Source organism: Zalophus californianus, chromosome 15, assembly GCF_009762305.2.
Source record: "Zalophus californianus isolate mZalCal1 chromosome 15, mZalCal1.pri.v2, whole genome shotgun sequence".
Classification (NCBI taxonomy): domain Eukaryota; kingdom Metazoa; phylum Chordata; class Mammalia; order Carnivora; family Otariidae; genus Zalophus; species Zalophus californianus.
The window spans coordinates 57,481,266-57,501,966 of record NC_045609.1 but is presented as its reverse complement, the minus strand read 5'-3'; the positions used below and the strand labels follow the sequence as shown (position 1 = coordinate 57,501,966).

Below are 20,701 nucleotides of genomic sequence, written 5' to 3'. Positions count from 1 at the left end.
GGAAAAGACCCCAAACATGGGGTCCCATCCCAAACCTGGATATTCTCAATTCCTTCCTCCTCCTGCAGCCTGTCCTGGCCTAGGCTGGAATTTATCTTAGGGCAAAGTAGTTAAGCCCTGGCCTTTGGAGCCCAGACCTGGATTCAAATCCTGGCTCCCTCACCCATTAGTGTGTGACTGAGGGCCGGTTACTTCACCTGAAGGCCCCCAAAGCCAGCCAGCCTGCAGACTCAGAATCCAGACCTCCTGGTGTCACCCGGGTTCTGACTCTGGAACCAGACCACCAAGGGTCAAGTCCTGGCCCCTATCCTCACTTAACTTCTCTTTGCCTGGCTACCTTTATCTGTAAAGTGAAGATAATAACAGTACCCACTCGCCTTATTATACCATTACTGTGAGAATTAAATGGGGTAACTTATGCAATGTGCTTAGAACAGACACAGTAAGTACCCAAGAAGTATTAGCTATCAATAGAAATAGCTGGTGATAAGGCCGTGAAGTGCTGCGCAGTGTCTACGGCACTTAGAGCTCACTGAATGGCAGTTATGATTACCTTCGCCCCCACTAGGCTACGGTGTCCCTGGAGGTGGGGGGTCCTGGGTCAGATCCATCTCTGATTCCCCCAGCAGCCAGCAGCACAGTGCCCGGCACCAGGCAGGAGCTCAAACACATGCTTGAGGACGGACAGGTGAAGAACTGCCCTCCTGGAACAGAGGGTGTGGGCAGCCAGGAGCCTCCTGCCAGGAAAAGGGAGAACCGAGGTGTCAGGAAAGAGAAAGCAGAGCGGAGGGGGAAAGGCCGAGACGGGCAGATAAGCAAGTGAAGTGAGTGAGAAAAGGAACAGGAGAGGCTGTGGCGGAGGGAGATAAGGAGGAAGGATGGAGAAAGCGATCGGCGAGGAAATGCCCAGGGAGGTGAGGGAGCCCCCAGGAGAGGCGCAAGGCGAGCCCGGCGCTGAGGCAGGGGAGCCGGGGCACGGGAGAGGGGCGCACAAGCCGGGGCGGGACGCGCGGGAGCCGGCGGGAGGGGCCGAGGGGGGCTCCACCTCGCCTCCCGGCCTGGGCCCGCAGGCGGGGGGGCGGGCGGCTGGAGATTGGCTGGGGCGCGCGGCGAGGCTGGGGCCGGAGCCCCGAAGTGGGAGGTGCCAGGATCACTCGGTGCGCCCGCAAGCGGAGCGAAGGCTGCCACCACTCGGGCCACCTCGGCGGTGGCGGCGGCTGCAGGGGAGCGGCAGGGCGGCGGGCGCACTCCGGGGCCTCTGAGGACGCCGCGCACCATGCAGGCGACGGCGGGGGGCGCGCGGGCGGCCGCGCTGGCGCTGCTGCTGGGGGCGCTGCAAGGGGCGCCGGCGCGCGCCCAGGAGTACGACTACTATGGGTGGCAGGCGGAGCCGCTGCACGGGCGCGCGTACTCCAAGCCGCCGCAGTGCCTCGACATCCCCGCGGACCTGCCGCTCTGCCACACGGTGGGCTACAAGCGCATGCGGCTGCCCAACCTGCTGGAGCACGAGAGCCTGGCCGAGGTGAAGCAGCAGGCGAGCAGCTGGCTGCCGCTGCTGGCCAAGCGCTGCCACTCCGACACACAGGTCTTCCTCTGCTCTCTCTTCGCGCCCGTCTGCCTCGACCGGCCCATCTATCCGTGCCGCTCGCTGTGCGAGGCCGTGCGCGCCGGCTGCGCGCCGCTCATGGAGGCCTACGGCTTCCCCTGGCCCGAGATGCTGCACTGCCACAAGTTCCCCCTGGACAACGACCTCTGCATCACTATGCAGTTCGGACACCTGCCTGCCACCGCGCCTCCAGGTAGCGCCGCCGCCGCCCCCGCGCGCTCCGACGCCCCGGGTGCCCGCGAGGCCCCCGGAGGTGCCACCCCCTTACACACACACACACACACCGCACACAGCCTTTGCTCAGCCCTGCATGCCCCGGGAATTGCCTCCCACCCCCCTCCACCCCAGCCTACCTATACACACACACACCATTTTCTGTACCTGGGAACCCTAAATTCTCCCACAGGCTTCCCCAATCCCCCCAGACTGGGAGAACTTCGGGTAAAGCTCAGTGCAGAAGAAAGAGCAGATTGCCAGGCTCTGCCACTGAAAAGGAGCCCTTAGGAGTTGCTTAACTTTGAGCCTCAGTTTTTCCATAAGTAACATAGGAAGTGAGCTCAGGTTCCAGAAACCTGTGAGATCCTCAGTGCCACCTCCCACCCACCCCGAGACCCATTACCCCTAATGCCTCCTCGGTCTCAGCCTCCCTTCACTGTGCACCCCCCACCCCCAAATGCCAAACTCCTTGCAAACAGAGTAAGCCTAAGCTGGGCACCAGACAGGAGAATAAAAAGTGGCACTGAGAAAAGTTTTGTCTGGGCAGTTGATTCAAGAGTCTAAGGAGACCCTGATGCTGGGACTCCCCCGAGGGGCAGCGCTGCTTTCCCGTTTTCCCATCTGACCCAACCCCCAAAAAGCAACTGGACTCACCACACCCTACCCACCCCTCCCCCAGGTCTAACTTCATCCACACAGCCCTTGGTCCTACTCTCCTCCTGAGAGTCAGTTGGGTTGGGGTCCTGTGACTGGGGAGCGTTAAGAGACACCCCTGTTCTTGGATTGGAAATGGGACCAGGAAGCAGGGGAGAGAGCCAGCTCAAGCAGAGACAGCGCAGTCCCTAGCAGGGATCCCAGCATGGTTCCTTTTCTGGTTTTCTTGGAAGCCACGTATTAAGAGCCTGGAAGGCAAGAAGTCCTGGGCTCCGGCTCGGAATCCCACCAGGCCCTGCCCTCTCTGAAGCCCGCTTTCCCCTGTGATGGGGGCACCCACCCGGAGGCAGAGATACAGGACAGAGGGCAGGTGCTGTGTGGTGGCCTGAGAACCAGAGGCAGCCTGAAGTGTTTGTGTGGCTAACAATAAAACTGAGAATATTTCATATAAAAATTAAGAGTCTGGGCTTCCCTTGAAAAACCAAAAGTTCTGGCAATGTGAAGCTGCCCACCTCAGACGGTGATGCTCTTCAGTTTACCACAGTCCCTACCCTGCCACCCGCGGGGACCCTGTGTGCCTACCCCCATCCCGGCACTAGCCTGGGAGTCACAAATCCTGAATTCTAAGGTCAGTTCACAATAGTACTGCAGACTTGGGTACCACTCGGCCTCGGTTTTCTTTTCTTTAATAAAACCTACTTCATAGGCTGAGGATTAAATGAAACAAAGTTTAGAAGAAGACAACGCACATCATGGTAGCAGTTGCCAGGGTCATGGAGCAATTGTGCCCATGGGGGCAGTTTTGTCCCCGTGCAATGTTGTCTCTTTTGGAACCTCACAACTACTCAGTGAGCACCGTTACCATCATCCCATTTCCTGATGAGAGTGGGGGCTTGGCAGGGGGAGGTGGCTCCTCAGTGGGGTAAGCCCGTACTCTTGAGTGGCTTTTCGGACTCCGATCCCCTCATCAGCCTCCCCTCATCAGACCCCACCCCTGCTTCTCTCTTCAGTGACCAAGATCTGTGCCCAGTGTGAGATGGAGCACAGTGCCGACGGCCTCATGGAGCAGATGTGTTCCAGCGACTTCGGTGAGTGTGGAGCCCACGTGGCCACTGCCCCAATTCCTCTCCTTCTTGACACACACATACACACACACAACAAACACCCATGTCCACAACCATCATAGTGAATACTAACAGTTTTTGCATCATGGGTCCCTTTTAGAATCTGATCATGACCATGAACCGTCTGGCCAAAGAAATGCACCTCATTTTGCAGGTCATCCCAGGGGCTTCAGAAGCCCCTCAAGGCCATGGTCCATGGGCCCCAAAACCAACCCCTGGCCAAGGCTCCTGCAGCCCTCCCTCGGCACCTGCCCACAGAGGGCCCTCCAGGGCTGGATTCTCTTTGGGAGAAGCAAGCTAAGCCTGGAGATGGAAGGGAAAGAGCTGGGACCCAGGATGGAAGTGCAGCACCCTCGTCCCTGGGCACCTCTGCGTGGTACCCGATGCACCTCTGGCCAGGGGAGCTGCGGTCACTTGTCCCACGCCTTCATCCTGGAGCCTCTCCATTCCTGGGACAGTGAGCCAAGTCTAGTCAGGACCACACGAGCCGGCATGTGGCCTTTGCCAAGCTGGCTGCTGTTTTGTCTTAGCCTCCCTGTTTGTAAAAAAGAGATCGCAATGAAATCCTTACTTTAGTCTTTTATGTCATTAGTCTGTTTGGAAAGAGGATACTCCTATTGCAAGGTGTGTGTGTGTGTGTGTGTGTGTGTGTGTGTGTCCAAGAGAGAAAAAGAGAGTGGGTAAGGAGAGAAAGAGAGAGATTGAAAGAAAGATTTTATAACCATTTCCTTCCCTGGGTGAACAGAGTCATTCTCTGGCATCTCCCTGGCTGCTCACAGAGATGCGGATCCAGAGGCCTGAAGAAAGGGGAGACTAGCCTAAGTGACCCCCCAAGTTCCAGACTCCCAATCCCCAACTGTACTAGGCTCTCTACAGCCACCTTGTGTGCCCTGGATGGTCACCCCGACCCAACTCTGGCCTTCAAGCACCTCCCCCACCCTCCAGACACACCACAGACATACTCTCATACATCAACCACACAGCACCAAACAGCACACTCCCACCCATACTGTACAGTCTGACACAGATTACAGTGGTGTGTTCACACCAGCAAGAGCTGGTTGTGTGCATGCTGCTCAACCCAGCGCTCCGTGATGCGGTGGGCCATGGGGGCAGTGGGCATTTACCCCATGGAAACCAGCACGTGCCACAGAGCAGAACCCCTCCCCAGGGCTAGCTGTCAAACATTTACCAGCCCACCCTATCACTGCTACACACACACACACATACACACACACACACACACACACACACACACACACACACAGCCAGAAATCCCATTTGGATTCCATGATCCTAGGGATCATGAAGTCTACCACCCCAAGGCCCAGGCTAGGAACTTAAGGCACAGGCACCAGCTGAGGGCCCAAGAGCATCCTGAGCAGACCTGCCCGTTCTCACCCTGCCCCTCTGTCTCCCCCCTCGGCGCACACACACACAGTGGTTAAAATGCGCATCAAGGAGATCAAGATAGAGAATGGGGACCGGAAGCTGATTGGAGCCCAGAAAAAGAAGCAGCTACTCAAGCCAGGCCCCTTGAAGCGCAAGGACACCAAGAGGCTGGTGCTGCACATGAAGAGCGGCGCCAGCTGCCCCTGCCCACAGCTGGACAGCCTGACCGGCAGCTTCCTGCTCATGGGCCGCCAAGTGGACGGGCAGCTGCTGCTCATGGCCGTCTACCGCTGGGACAGGAAGAATAAGGAGATGAAGTTCGCGGTCAAATTCATGTTCTCCTACCCCTGCTCCCTCTACTACCCCTTCTTCTATGGGGCTGCTGAACCCCACTGAAGGGCACTCCTCCCTGCCCCACCACAGCCAGCTGTGCCTTGCCCTCTCCCCAGCCCTGGGGCACTCTCTCTTCCTGCCCACTTGGCCTCACCCCTACTCCCAGGCTGACTCAGCCCCTGCCTAAGTGGTTTCATGCAGTGTCGTTACCAGCACAGGCCCTGAGGAATGGGCATGGAGCCTGAGCTGTCCATGACTGAGGGGTTCTGGGGTCCCTGGGGACTTCTCTTAGGAGCAAGGCTTTCTCATTTGGGAAGGAACCCAGGGTTTTGGAAAGTAGGTGGAGGAGAGAGCGAGGGAAGCATGGAGGGGCTCTGAGCAGCCTGAGGCAGATTCCCAAGTAGATCATGGTGTCAGCTCCCCTCTGTTGGTGGTGAGGCCTCACCTTGAAGAGGAAAAGTCTCAGTATTAGGCTGAGCTATTTGGGGGACAGTTCCCTACCTCCACTGCCCACTCGTGTCATCATAGTCCCCAAAGGAGAGGCACTAGGGTCACAGTGCCCTCCAGCCACAGTTCCCCACCTTCCCCATCTCTGACCCTTTCCCTTCCTGCTAGACTGGAGAGAAGCCCAGCCCAGACCCCCTCCCAGAGGCTGCTTTTTGGGGTTCGTCCCTCAGCCTCCACATGTCCGTTACCCTGATGGTAAGTTATCGCCACCGCTGCAAGGCCACAGGTACTAGATCTGACGCAGGCAAGGTTTGGTTGCTAATGTTTTGTTTTGTTTTTTAAGTTTTTAATTAAATAAAAAAAAAAAAACAACAGTTGGTTTCGACTAGGTTCTTTCTTTGTCAGCTGGTCCCCAAAGGTGGGCAGAGGGAGGTTCAGAAGGGACTTCTGGAAAGAGGCCCTTGTCCTAACCCACGGCCTGTCCACACAGACATACTTGCAATGCCCATGTTCTTGCAGGATCCCCTGAGAGCACAGGGTGAGCATCACCCTTCTCATCCCCATCACCCAGTGAGGAATGGAGATGACCGTCCCTTTGTTCCTGAAGAGGGAGAGAGACACCAAGATCCCCACCCAGCCTTCTCCCACGGTCAGAAGGCTCCCACAGTCCTGCAGCATGTCCCTGACGCTGCGTGCTCCTCAGATCCCAAGAAGCCTGGGCCACAGGGAACTACCCTGAAGAGCCAAGGGCCTAAACGTGTCAACTCCTTCCCCTGGGCACTCAGACCGCCCTGGGCACTGGTCCCGACCTGCAGGGGAGAATGGGGTCGACCTGTGCCACAGGGATCAGAGGAGCAGCACCCCCAGGAGCCGGTCAGAAGCACATACTAGGCCTACTGTATCAGAAACCGCATTTTAACACATAAAACTTCAAATCATCTAGAGAGCTTTTGCAAAATAGGGGGCCCCACTCTACACCAATTAAATCGGAATCTCTGGAGGGGGCACAGAAATCTGAATCTCTAGATGCTCCCTGGGGTGGTATGCAGCCTGGGTTGAAAACCTCGATCTAGGGGCGCCTGGGTGGCTCAGTCGGTTAAGCAGCTAGCTGCCTTCTGCTCGGGTCTGATCCCAGGGTCCTGGGATCGAGCCCCACATCTGGCTCTCTGCTTGGTTTAGCAGGGAGTCTGCTTCCCTCTCTCCCTCTGCCTCCCCACCCTCCACACCCTGGCTTGTGCTCTCACTCACTTTCTCCCAAATAAATAAATAAAATCTTTAAAAAAAAAAAGAAAGAAAGAAAACCTCAATCTAGATAAGCCAACAGCTAAGGCAAGAGAAGGGTGAGGGGCTGAGGTGACCTCAGGCTGGAAGGGTCTCGGTCCTGCATACTGGGAAGGAAGCAGCTATCGTAACTGAGGGCTTCTTCAGCGAGCTCAGAGCAGATGGTGCTGCTACCTGGAGCTGAATGGGGCAGGGAGGGGAGAAGGCCTGAAATGGAGGCAACAGGCTCCTGCCACTCAAATGTCCAGCATTTGGAAGGGGTGGTGCCAGGAAGGAGACCCGGGGATTTGTCAGGGGGCTGGGGACACCCCCAGAGCAGCTTTCCTCACCAGCGAGGGTCCAGCTGCCAAGTCCAGTCAAGGCTTCCTGCTCCTCTAAGACAATCCAGCCACGTTCTCTTGTGAGGACTTGGCTTCCAAGGCTCTCAGAGAAGCATGTTGCCACAGAGAATCGAGAAAGGCCAAAGGGCCCAAATTCTGCTGTGGGGCCAGTGTGAGCTAACAGGTGGTCTGACAGCCTGCCCATAAATCACCTCCCTGGGCAGGCAGGTGGCCTCACCACAGGTCAGGAGCAGCAGAGGCCTGCTGGTTTCTCCACAACTCTGAGGAAGCCACCGCCGCCCACCCTCACCCAAAGTCTGCCCAGCCCACCAGCTCCCTGAATCTGCCCCTTGTCTCCCAGCCTCCTACCCCAACCAAATATTTACGGACACTTCTATGGTCAACCAGGACCAGGGATTATTTTTCCACTGAACACACAGGACTCCAGCTACTTCTGGCAGAAGCACAATACTGACCTCTGTCAGGTGCTGGCAGCCAGGGAGATGGAGCAAACGGGGGAGAGACTCTCCTCGCCCATCCCGGGAAGCCCCAGCAAGACAGTCCTCAGCCACCCCCAACACAGGGGTCAAGCTCTGTATGTCGGCTCCGTCCCCAACATCTGCTGTCAGATTCACCAAGAAGAATCCTCCCCAAAACAAGGGGAGCCCCCACAAGGCCTGAGCCCGCCCTTCATTTCCTTCAGTCACAACACGCTCCCTCCCTCCCAGCCAGTCCGGAGACAGACAGCTGGTGCTGTCCAGCGAGCATCTGGGCTGTGTCAGCAAACAACTGCATCTAACAGAAACCCCAAGAAACAGTGGGGCTTCTCCATACCAGAGGTCTGGAGACAGCCAGGCACGAGGTCCAAGTCCCAGACTCATTCTTTCTTCCAGCTTTGCCAGGGGGTGGCTTCTGTTCTTGTGGTTACAAACAGTGCCCCCTCCTCCCCACTCCTAACCACAGTCCAGGCAGCAAGGCAGGGAATGAGAGCAAAAACAGCGAGTCAGCTGCCTCCGGCCCTTTTGATCAGGAAAACAGTATTTTCCCAACAAAGTCCCACCTGGTAGATTTCCACTTTTAGCTCACCCGCCAGAATGAAGTCACATGGCCACCCCTATTTGCAAGGGAGCAGAAGAAGTCAGGTGTTTCAGTTGGGTACAAAATCAGAGTTCTGATAAAGAACAGGAAAAATCTGGGGTGGGCGGCTAAATACTCGAGATCAGGGGGTGCCTGGGTGGCTCAGTCAGTTAAGCATCTGACTCTTCATTTCGGCTCAGGTCATGATCTCATGAGATTGAGCTCCGCATAGGGCTCCACACTCAGCTGGGAGTCTGCTTCTCTCCCTGTCTCTGCCCCTCCCCTGACTCTAAAAAATAAATCTTAAAAAAAAAAATACTCAGGATCAGGTGAAAAGAGGTAGTAGAGCCCAGTTTGAGTTCCAATACTGTGACTTAGTGACCATGTGACACTGGGAACACTGCCCAACTATAAAATGGAATAATAATGTCTATTTCACAGGGTGGCTGAGTGTTCAGTGGGGAAATATGTGAAAAGTTCCTGGAACCAGCACCCAGCATTTAGAAGATATTCATTAAATGGTAATTAGTATTTTTCCTAACCTAAGGCCTTGACCTGGATAGCACGGTGCCTTGCACATAACAGTACATTCCTAACTGATTTGTTAACTAAGAAATACTACTGGCAGGAAGGTAGGGAAGACAGGAACATCTCACCTAAAACCCAGAGTTGTTACTTTCAAGACAGAACCTACATTTGGCATTTTACTTCAGAAAATACACCCCCGGAGGGTATGTAAGCCAACAGAGAGGAGAAGACATGTAATACTAGAATAAATATCAAGCCCATGCTGGGTGGCAGGCACTACTCCAAGCACTCTGGCTGGTATTCTTATTTTTTTCTTTTTAAAGATTTTATTTATTTATTTTATGGGGTGGGGGGTAGAGAGTGAGCAAGCACACCCATATGAGAGGGGAGGGGCAGAGGGAGAGGGAGAGAGAATCCTCAAGCAGACCCTGTGCTGAGTGTAGAGCCCGATGTGGGGCTCAATCTCACAACCCTGAGATCATGACCTGAGCTGGATACTCAACCGAGCTACCCAGGTGCCCCTCACTCTGGTATTCTAATTTAAGCCTGCCAACAGCCCTTTTTAACGATGAGGAGGCTGAGGTTCAGAGAGGTTAATGAGCTTATTGAAGGACACACAGCTTGTACGTAAGAGTGGTACTAGAATTTGACCCCGGGTTCTTAACCACTATACTACTGCCTGCATAGGGCAAAGCCAAGCGGAGGCGGGGCGGGGGGTGGGGGGGAACAGACTATCTGCCACCCTGCCTCGCTGGAAGATTTCCGGGAGCCCTGCTCAGAGCCCACACCAAGGGCCCTGTCAGCAGCAGGGGAGCCAGCCTCAGAATGCAGCTTTTCTCCTGCCCCAAAGCAGCCCACCCCTGACCCCCTCCTCCCCTCTAAGCCCCATCAGCATCCAGGCTCTTGAGCCCCACAAAGGAAGCTCACAACCCACAACTGTTTAGTCGGCTGTAATCCTGGCTAAAGTTCACTCCTTGGGAAATCCAACATGGGGGGGTGGTTGCTGCTGGAATGTATGTGGCTGGGACCCAGTACTCCAGCCCAGACAGCAGGCTCTGCTGGGGCCCTGAAGAAAGCAGGCAGCCTGGGGAATCCGGAATCCCCAACCCCCAGCTGTGCCAGAGAATGGAATGTGCTGCTCTGGGGTGTTGAAACAGACCCAAACAAGGGAGGTGGTGCTGGGGGTGGGGAGCTCCTGCCACAAGGCTGCCTCTGTTCCTCTGGAGACTGAGCCTACTTTGCTAGGGCTCGGGATGGGCAGGCCCCTATTAGCTCAGTGGCTCAGAAGATCCTGGAGCTAGTGGGGGCAAGGCAGAACAGAGGAGAGGGCGACAGCCAGGATTGTATGTTCACCCAAAGTTTCCCTGATAAGACCTCTCCAAGCACCCCTGGCACAATTCACACCCTGGCTCCACGGCCTACTAGCTACATGACCTCGGGCAGGTTCCGTAACCTCTCCAGGCCTTCACTTTACTCATCAGTTAAATGGAGTTAATAACAGAAGCTAGCTTTTGGGATTGTCATGAGGTTTAAATAAGAATGACACGCTCAGCATGTTGCCTGGCACAGCGCTCAATAAATGTAGGTGTTGGGACGCCTGGGTGGCCCAGTAGTTCAGTCAATTATGCATCTGCCTTCGGCTCAGGTCATGATCCTGGGGTCCTGGGATCGAGTCCCACATTGGGCTTCTTGCTGAGCATGAGGCCTGCTTCTCCCTCTGCCTGCAGCTCTCCCTACTCATGCTCTTTCTCTCTGACAAATAAAAATTTTTTTAAAAAGTAATAAAATAACATCCAAGATATAAAATAAAATAAAACAAAGTAGTTGTTATCATGGTCTTAGAGCCAGCCACCAGCTATACGATAGACACTGGAGCCAGGGCCTCTCAAAAGGGGTACCTCGAAGGTTCCATGGAGACAGGGCATGAAAATGGAGCTTTCTTGGGCTTGAGCCCCGAGGGCCAGGAGATCAACAACTACAAATTCTGAAGACCCCAGAAACCAGGACCAGTTCAAAGTCTGCCAAGGCTCACCACAGATCGTTCCCTATCCCTACCAAACCACAAAAAGATCAACAGAACCCTCAACTCAAGCCAGGCTGTGGGAGCTGGCTGCCTGTCCCAAGTCTGCCCCAATGGGTACCAGAGCTGGAGCAAAACCTGGCTACTATTCCTCCCAATGGGTGCCTGAGAGCAAACTGGGGGCATCTTTTAAACCAAGCATCCAGTTCTACTATGAAGAGTGTCCTCCAGGCCACCTCGCATTCAGTCCTCTCCACACTGTGGACCCCAGCCAGCTGCAAGACACAATCCAACCGCCGTGGCTTCATTTTCCCAGTGGGACCTGCACTTGCAAGTTGTGCCTCCCCAGCCTGCTCTCACTGAGGCCCTCACACACACTGTAAAGGGACAAGGAGGCGGCCCCCTGGCTTCCCTTCAGTGGGAAGACCCAGCCAAGACCCGATGATAAAACCCAAGTTTCCCAAGCCCCAGAATCCCATGTTCCAAAGGCTATGCGTGGTACAGACTACTTCACCAACACTACGCATCGTTTTTGTTTTCCCAAAATAATATTGCCTCTGCTTTTTCAAACTACACTTTGGCCTCAGATGCTTTCCTGAGTAATAGTCTAAGATTAGTCTCTGGTTTAAAAAAACAACAAACAAAAAACAAACACTGTTCTAAGCCATCCAGGACAGAGCTGTCTTGTCCTTAAGAGTGCCAGGATGGTAGTAGCAGGCTGGCCTTTGGGGAGCACTTCCTGTGCTCCAGGCACCGTGCTCCATGCCTTGAGTGGATGGTCTCGCTTACTCCTCACGGCAGCCCTCTAAGGGAGACAGCGCTATCACACCCATTTTACAGAGGAAAGCAGCACAGAAAGGCCTGGGGGCAATGCCCCTGTGGCAACTCGCTCCAGCATGGCTGCGCTGACGGGAGAGGTGGGCCAAGTGTGGGGCTGGCCACAGCGCTGCCTACTTCTTACTGCCCGCAGACTCTCCCTGGCTAACACAGGCCGCTCCTGCTGAGAAAGGCCTATCCTCTCATGCCGTAGGGAACACACCTCTTCAAACAGATGTGGTGTCCCTCCTGGAGTGAGGCGCCGGCCGGGATGATCTCTGAGCAGCCTTCCAAATGAGCTACCCATGACACACACCATCCACAAAAGCACAGGCGCAGCCCCAGCTGCCTCTGCCCTGGGCCTGTGCCATCACTGCTGTTCCCCTTGCCACCATCTTTACCGCTCCTCTGGACCCAGGCTGCTGAGGCCACTTTGCTACTTTTTTAAAGTGAACACAGTCTTCTGTAAAAACTGCCAGGAAAAGGTCCTGGCTGCTTCCCTGCCTCTCAAGGCCCCTCGGAGCTGCTGGGGCTCCCCCATACTAGGGGAAGTTCCCGAGCTAGGCAGAATCCCAACCTGGACCAGGCCACGGCCTCTGTGAGATGCGCATGCATGGAGCCATGAGAACATGGCTGCAACCTAACCTCAGCTCTGACGCAGGGTCTCTCCTGCAGTCTTCACTGCCATGGGCCTCCGTCTGGAAGACACGGCTCATAGCCAGCTCTGGTCTGCAAAGTGCCATGCCAAACCTTTCACTGCTGCTGGTCAACTTCCTTTGGCCTCAATGTCCTTACCTATAAAATGGGGAGAACAGTGCCTACCTCATAGGACCATCATAAGGATTACATAAAATGACACGTGTAAAGCACTCACCACTGTGCCTGGCACCCAGTACACACCCCACAAACCCTGCTTTCAGAGAACTGCTTATCTGTCCCATCTCACAGCCAGTCCTCTTCTGGCTGCCTCTCAGCCTCCCGAGGGCCAATCCTTTTTTGCTTTCTAAGAAGGATTAGCTAAAATCTTTCCGTTCTAAAGCCTGCATTGCTTAGTGTTTGACAAGTCCTGGTCCTAACCCCAACTGCTCACAATTCGGTCACAAGATGGAGTCTCGAGTCAATCTGACAAACATGTACTGAGCCCCACCTGCACAAGGCACAGCTTTCCTCTCCACCCTCCCCGCCCGCCGGCAGACCGCACCACCCCCCCACCCCCCCCCCGCCGCCCGCAGCAGCCTCCACGCCCCCTCCAGCCCTGTCCTGCAGGCACCGCACAGGCCTGCAAACTCAGCCAGAGCTGGTGAGTCTGGCTCTCCAGCCTCAGAGAGAGGATTAGTGCAAGGACCAGGACGAAAACGTCAGAAGCTTGAGGGCCTTTTTATTGACAATTCTCCATATACACAGAGATCCTTTTCATTCCTCTCCAGTGTAAATAAAGCACAGGGTATTTAACTCTCATCTCTTAACAAAGGAGCCCTAGGCCTGCCTGGTTCCCCAGGGCCTTGCACCTCCCTGGCCTGTTGCAGGCCCCTGGCTGCCCAGCCCTAACTAGCCCCAGAAAGCTGGCCCGGGATGGCCTTGTCTCCCCAGCCTGCCTCCTCGGATCCCTGCTCAGCCTCCTATGGGTCCTGGGTCCCCGCCAGCCCATGACTCCAGGGAAGCACCCTGGAAAAGGAGAAGCCCCCCGCTGTCTCCATCCCACTCCTTGTGCCACATGTTCCCAGGAACCATGCAATAAATAAATAAATACTTCAAAAAGGCAGGGTAGCTCCAGGGGAGAGAAAGGGTGCCTGAGCCCGCTCAAGGCTTAGGAAGAGACATTGGTGCCCTAAGAGTCCAGAGTGAACATAAAATTACTGAAGAGAGGATGGGGACCTCCATGGCCTTAACCTTAAAGTGAGACTGTCCTGCTGAGGAAGAGCACCAGAATCTAGGACACAGCCCGGAGAGATCCTACACTTCCCAGGCCCTCAAGGGTCAAGGGCTTCAGGACCTCTGCTCTGCTTGCCTGTCTCACACTTCATGGGACAAGGGGCCAGGGAGGGGGATCATAGCTCTGGGCCAGAGGAGGGGTGCCTGTGGCTCTGAACAGGAGGAGTAAGAGTGATCCGAATGCCTGGCATCTACCCAGGGAAGCTGTCACCAGGGTAATATGTGGGCTGAGATTCTGCAAGTCAAGGTTTCTGCAAGGTGAGCCTGATGTCCTTTGAGCTGCTAGGGCTCCCTATGTTTTGCTCCATTTAATACTAAAGGACTCTGACAGGCCCTTCTAAACACGTCGTCCTCTGGGAGAACATGGAAACTTCAACCCTGATCTAGGACTTCTGGTCTTGTTAGCTCTGGCCACACCTCTGGTGGAGAAACAATGAGATGCTGATGCCTGAAGCGACATTCAAAAAGCAGAGTTGGGTCATGCCATGCCCAAGCCCTTCTGAAGGCTCTCAGAGGCCAAGGGGCTGGCCCAGGAACCAGCAAAGGAAGAATCTCTTCTCCCAATCTCTGATCCATGGTCTCCTAGAATTGTGAGGTGTGGAGAGACACCCTGATGCTCAGAGATCCCTACAGAGACCAGGCCTAGCTCACTACTGCTCTCTAGTTTATATTCCCTGCCCAGCTCTGAGTCCACTAATTCAGCCCAGGGCAGAGGAGGGCAAACCTGCCAGACCCTCCAGGGGCTCCTCTCCCCTCTGGGTTTTGAGAACTGCCACTTACTAGCCACCCACAAGAGTGGGGAGCAGCTCCAGAACCCAGCTGGAGACAGCAAGGATAGGAAGGGGAAGCCTACCTAGCGTTCAGGCCACATTTGCCCAGCACACACCACAAGGGGCTAGGGACAGGAAAGTGAGGCCTGCTGCTGGCCCCAAGGACCGACGCCCACTTTGGACCCCAGCCCCTCTTCTCACTTGCTCAAGGTCTGGTTACACGAGGCACACACAAACACAGTCTCTCTCTGGGCTTCGGGGGCTGAAAAGGAGGAAGAACTTGGTGAGACACTTCCTCATGCCCTTTGGTTCATGGCCCCCAATACTGCAACCACCTCCCCGACTCCCAAAGCCCCACACAAGCCACCCACCACCCAGCCCACATCCTCGCTAACCCAGCTCCCTAGCCTGCCCTCAGATTCCTCTTTCCTTGGGGACTGGGGACTGCAGGAGTGACCATTACCAACAGCAGGCCTCTCCCAGGTGCTCTGCATTAGAAATTATTTTGGTACCAACAAAAGACCACTAAAAATTCTTTTTAATAAAATACCAGAAGAAAATTTTCCAGCATGTTTTAACAGTGGTTATCTCTAGGTAGTAAGATTACAGGATTACTTTTTTCTTCCTCCTTTATATAATGATCTCCAAATCTTCTAGAATAAGCATATGCTACTTGCATGACCAGAAAGAAAACAAAAAAAAAAGCCTCAATTTCTGATTACAGCACGTTATAGGCAGTGTGCAGAACATGCTCCCACTACTCGTAGAACGTGCATGTGCATACGTATGTATCTTGCACACGGTGCCCTTCCCTTGTTTATCTGTATCTTTTGTTTTGTTTACAATGAGTGTGTACAGGTTTTATAGAATGAAAGAAATTTTTCATTTTGTTAAACGCATTACCAAGTTAATGAGAAAAAGAATAAAATTCAGCACAGTGGTTTTCTCTGGGGAAGGCAGGGTGGTGCTGGGAGCCTTGGGGTGCTAATGCTCTGTTTTTTAACCTCAGTGAAGAAACCACAGATATTCACTACTAAGTCTTATAATTCAGATACATTAAATATATTCTTTTGCATGCATAAAATACTTCAGTGTTTTGTTTGTTAAAGGACAGTGGAGATGTTTCTCCAGGCCAGACAGGATCCCGAGTCCCCCTGCCTTCTCACTGACCCGTTGCTCCCTTCCCACGCTGCAGCAGCCCCTGGAGGAGGCAGGAACCAGCCATGCCCTCCCAATGCCCTGACCCTGGGCCACCTGCACCACTCACCTGTGGCCCCCATGGAGGACTTGGGCACCTTGAAGGAACAGCACCGAGAGCAGAAGCTGTTTCCACAGTTACTGCAGCTCCGCTGCAAAGAGCCATGGTCAATATCAGATGCATCGCCCACAGCGGGAGCCCCCCACCTTCCCATCAGCTGACTCACCCAAGGAACCTGGGACTACCATGGGAATAGGGAGGTGCCCAAGTGGGGGCAGGACAGAGCACACACAACATCCAGTGGGAAGGCTAGTGAAGGTGTGGGCACAGGGACAGCAGATCCCTGCTCACCTGAGCAAACCTCAGACCCCAGGCCCAATATGGCCAAATGACTCCCCACTACTGCCCTGCACCTCATCCCAAGTTCCCACAAACACACCCCCAAGGAGACTTACCCTCTTCTTCAGCACTGAGAAGGTGGCCGAGCAGCCCGTACAGTTCCCTGACAAACAGAGGCAGCAGCTCAGCCTCGAGCTAGCCCAGGGCTCTGAACTCTCACCTGTTCCTGGCTCTTCTATGGGACCACTCAGGATGCCAGCCCAGCCCAGTCATGGCTGGGAGCAGTGAGCAAGGGAGCAAAGTCCAGGGCACCTGGGGGGCTCAGTTGGTTAAGCATCTGCCTTCGGCTCAGCTCATGATCCCAGGGTCCTGGGATCGAGTCCCACATAGGACTCCCTGATCAGTGGGGAGTCTGCTTCTCCCTCTACCCCTCCCCCCTGCTCGTGATCTCTCATGATTTCTCGCTCTCACTCTCAAATAAAATCTCTGGGGGGAAAAAAGGGGGGAGCAAAGTCCAGATCCAGAGACAGAAGGGGACTCAAACTAATAGGGAAATTCCCAGGGCACCTGGGTGGCTCAGTCAGTTAAACATCTGCCTTAGGCTCAGGACATGATCTCAGGGTCCTGGGATCAAGCCCCACATCCAACTCTCTGCTTAGCAGGGAGTCTGCTTCTCCCTCTCCCTCTGTGATCTCTCTTGCTTTTGCTCTCTCTCAAATAAATAAAATCTTTAAGGAAAAAAAAAAAGGAAAATTCCCATGATCCCTGAGAATCCATGTCTCCATACCATACATAGCTGCCGGTCTGTGTGCCCTCCCAGGACTCAGAGGCCCCACCAGCAGGTCCTGCCAAAACCGAAAAGCATCCAGCAGAATCTGCTCCCTGGAAATCACACCAAGCTAGGGGGGGACCTGATAACAGGCATCCTTCAGAGAAGGCAGCTCCAATGAGCTCAGATGAAACCTGCCTGACACGACCCCTTCCTAAGTGCCTCCTTACAAATAGTCTGCCCACAGGTAATTCAGAAATGCCTAGAACCCCAGACTCCTGCTTCCTGTCATCTGAAGATAACAGGAGAGGAGCTCAGAACCAGGCACCTTCCAAGAAGATATGCAGGGCAAGGGCACAGACACTGAGTGGTGGGCAGGACGGAGCAGGGCAGAGCCGTGACAGACTCCACCTAAACCACCACACAGGAGATGATCAAGTTTCCGGACCATGCTGGAGGAGTCAACAGCAGCTTAGCAAATGCAAGGGAGGAGGTGAAGGGGTGTAAGAAGAGATGAAGGACGGGGAGGGAGGGAAACAACGGTTCCTTCAGAAGCCACTATGCTCACCACCCACCCGTGCTTCCAGGAAAATTACAGACGGAAAAGATGGACTGCAGCAAAGACACAGTCTGCTGAAGGGGGCGCATGCAGGTGAATGAAGGGAACCAAAAAGCAGAGGCAAACTGAGGCCTGAGGAGAGGAAAGGCCACACTGTGCCTGATGGCTTCACCAAGCTCCAGGAACAAAAGCAAACCCTGAAGAGAACAAAGAAGGTTCCAAGGGCTATGCCCAGGAACACAGACTATGGTCTGAGGCAGAAATCTCCATGCAAGCAGGGGCCACTGAGCCAGGGGAAAAAGCCCGGGGGTCCACGGTGAGCATGAAGGTGCTCCCGAAAGGGGCTACAGAGCCCAGCGCAGGGCTATGGGCCCAGAAGGAAGCTGAGTTGGGTCCTGAAAACACTTGAGAATGGATAATAAAGCTACTGGAGTAAATGTCTACAGCTTGGGGCCCAAAGGCATCCTGGGATCTGGCCAGAGCAATTAGCAGCTTCAGGAAGCACTGTTGGGCCTCTTGAACCACCTATGTGGCCAGGTACAGAGCCCCGGGCCTCACCTTCACACAAAGGCCCAGAGCTATATTGACAGCCACATGTGGTCTCTTCCTCTGTTCCACCAGAAACGCCTGCAGCCCTTGTTACAGGACACTCCCTGTGTTCAAGGAAAGACGGGCCTGCCCAAGATAGAGCAAGAAGCCTGAGGCCAAGGTGCGTGAGGTGAATGCCATTGCTGCCAGGTAGCTCCTGGCCTGGCAGAGGAGAGGGGAAAGCATAGCAGGTACTGCCGCCTTGATGCCAAACCAGCAATCAGGCTACTCCAAGACTTTGTCCCCCGCACTAAGAATGTGGGCAAAGCAACCCACTTCGGGGCACCCGGGTGGCTCAGACGGTTAAGTGTCCAACTCTTGGTTTAGGCTCGGATCATGATCTCACAAGTTGTGAAATCGAGCCTCTCTCTCTCTAAGAAGTAATTTTTTTTTTTTTAAGATTTTATTTATTTAGGGCGCCTGGGTGGCTCAGTTGGTTAAGCAACTGCCTTTGGCTCAGGTCATGATCCTGGAGTCCCTGGATCAAGTCCTGCATCGGGCTCCCTGCCCAGCAGGGAGTCTGCTTCTCCCTCTGACCCTCCCCCCTCTCATGTGCTTTCTCTCTCTCTCATTCTCTCTCTCTCAAATAAATAAAATCTTTAAAAAAAAAAAAGATTTCATTTATTTATTTGAGAGTGACAGAACATGAGTGGGGATGGGGTAGGCAGAGGGAGAGGGAGAAGCAGACTCCCCACCAAGCAGGGAGCCCGATGCAGGGCTCGATCCCAGGACCCTGAGATCATGACCTGAGCTGAAGGCAGACATTTAACCCACTGAGCCACCCAGGTGCCCCAATAAATAAATCTTTAAAAGAAAAAAAAAAAAAAGCAACCCACTTCTGCTTCTCCTTAACAAAGGGGACAAGGGGCATGGGGCAGTGGATTGGAGCCACTCAAAGACTGACACTCAGGCCCAACTCCAGGATGGAATGTCAGGGCCAAGCATCCCAGGGCAGCCATGTGGTCTAGTGAAACCAACATGTACCCAAGCACAAGCCTGGGCCTGGGAGGGCTTAGGATGCTGACACCAGCTCAAGACAGGTAGATGGAGGAGAGCAGCCCTGTTCCCTTCCAAAATCTTCTGACTCTCCCTGCCCCATCCTCAGCAAAAGGCCTGACTCACCATGTGATGATGCCACAGGAGCAGGAAAGAACCTAAGACTGCAGGGCCCCTGCCAGGGTAATGGTCAAAGAGCCTCCAGGACAGAACGGGGCCACATAGAAGCCCCTGAGCCGCCTGTCCTCATTTGTCCCATGCATCCCCATCCTCCACCGGCAGCCGGAATGGAGTGGCCCCGAAAACTGCTCACCTCACCCTGGCCTGCAGGAGCCAGACCAAGGAGCAGAGCTGCTGTACCTGCCCTCACAGCAAGAAGCTTGAGAACATCTCAAGGAGAAGACCGCGAGCAGTCTTAAAGAACAGGAATTAAGAGAGGCTTAGAAAAAAGCAGCATTTTCTGCCCTTGCCAGCCTCATGTGAAACTCAAAGGCCTTCACCCATCCTGGCCGGGATTACCTGAGCCAAAAACCAAATACTGAAATAAGACAGACATAAAGCCAGAGGACTTCAGACACTAAGGCAAAAAGGGAGCATGTTGAGTGAGAAAAAACACAAGAACACAGGAGCCAGATCAGATGGCCTGGATTTGAGTCACAGCTCAACCATTTACTGGCTAAAGACATGGGGCAAATCACTTTTCTCACCTGAGGTTACTCACCTGCAAATGAAAACATCTAAAGGTCTTTACTTAAAATTCATACTGACAAATGAATCACACGCTAGAGCAAGAGTACTAATTCTTACATAGTGTCACTTGGGACTTCTGGAACCCAGCTGCTACTAAGCCCCTAAGAACCGCCTGTCCCTATCACATCTACCATACGGACTAGATGAGACCGTGTACATGCAAGTGCACTGAACACAGTGCCCCCAGAGAAGTCAGTGATCATCACGAATAAAGGGGAACTCGAAATGACTGGGGCATACTCACAGAGCAGAAAGAAACTGCATGTCCAGGACCTTGAATCCTGAAAAACAACTGCCCTGTGTGCTACAGGGGCAGGAAGGCAGGCCCCTGGATGCCCTGGGTCAAATGCCTCAAACGAACCCCAGGGCTTCTCCCAGGGTGCAGAGCCTAGAATTCAATCCAACCAGAACACACAGTATAGCCACCTCCTCCTCCTGGCAGCTGACTCCAAGCAGAAACAAGGCTCTTCCTCAAAACCAGCATGACTCCCAAGTCACCTGCCCTCTTCAGCCAGAACCCTATCTGGCTCAGCAACCGCTCTCCTGGTCTGAGACAGGTTTCCCACCATGCCAAGAGTCAGGTCTACCCTTCTCCAAAGCTGCCTTCCTTGATCCACCCCCACCCCCTCCCAGGAAAATAAGGACTGGCCAGTCCATGAACTTGGCTGAGGAGAAGGGACCTCAGGGTTCTATCGTGTGCAGAGGAAGATACTTTTTGCTTCAAGTTGTTTCAACCTGGGTAGAGAAGATCCAGACAAGCTGCTAGGCACCTGCAGGATGGACCAGGACGCCTCATGTTAACAGCACCCCTTATTAAGCACTTACTGTGACCCAGCCAGCACTGCTACCACTTAATAAACATCACCTCGTTAGAGACCTTGAAGAACCCTGTGAGGTAAGAACTGTTATTACTGCCCTTTTTTAGAAGGGGAAACTGAGGCACAGAGAGGTTACATCATTTGTTCAAGGACAGCCAGCAAAGCTGG

The 20,701-nt window shown here is 54.2% G+C and overlaps 2 protein-coding genes across 15 annotated transcripts in view; one reads left to right on the top strand and one right to left on the bottom strand.

The window, feature by feature from the left end:
* Window positions 1–925: 925 nt before the first annotated feature.
* SFRP5 (secreted frizzled related protein 5) lies at window positions 926–6,144 on the top strand. 2 transcript variants are annotated; one of them, XM_027592307.1, is made up of 3 exons: window positions 926–1,799; window positions 3,487–3,564; window positions 5,042–6,144. In XM_027592307.1, the coding sequence occupies exons 1-3, from the start codon at window positions 1,277–1,279 to the stop codon at window positions 5,386–5,388; spliced, it is 948 nt and encodes a 315-aa protein (XP_027448108.1). In that variant the 5' UTR covers window positions 926–1,276; the 3' UTR covers window positions 5,389–6,144. The 2 variants fall into 2 exon arrangements, with proteins under 2 accessions (XP_027448108.1, XP_035580090.1); XM_035724197.1 differs by having other exon boundaries at window positions 926–1,823.
* The window catches only part of ZFYVE27 (zinc finger FYVE-type containing 27), a 30,646-nt gene continuing 13,620 nt past the window's right edge, over window positions 3,676–20,701 (bottom strand). For 4 of the 13 annotated variants that reach the window (XM_027592239.2, XM_027592248.2, XM_027592267.2 and 1 more), the window contains 3 exons: window positions 16,170–16,216; window positions 15,784–15,865; window positions 13,175–14,778 (listed from right to left, as the gene is read on the bottom strand). In XM_027592239.2, coding sequence (XP_027448040.2) covers window positions 14,714–14,778; window positions 15,784–15,865; window positions 16,170–16,216 — 194 coding nt within the window. In that variant the 3' untranslated portion in view covers window positions 13,175–14,713. The other 9 variants (XM_027592214.2, XM_027592257.2, XM_027592207.2 and 6 more) reach the window with 7 other exon arrangements.

Bases quoted from the DNA above. Each gene is read 5' to 3' on its own strand.
- SFRP5 (XM_035724197.1), top strand. From the start codon at position 1,277: ATGCAGGCGACGGCGGGGGGCGCGCGGGCGGCCGCGCTGGCGCTGCTG. The intron at 1,824-3,486 runs GCTCCGACGCCC...TTCTCTCTTCAG, and splicing joins CGCCGCCGCCGCCCCCGCGC to TGACCAAGATCTGTGCCCAG. The intron at 3,565-5,041 runs GTGAGTGTGGAG...ACACACACACAG, and splicing joins GATGTGTTCCAGCGACTTCG to TGGTTAAAATGCGCATCAAG.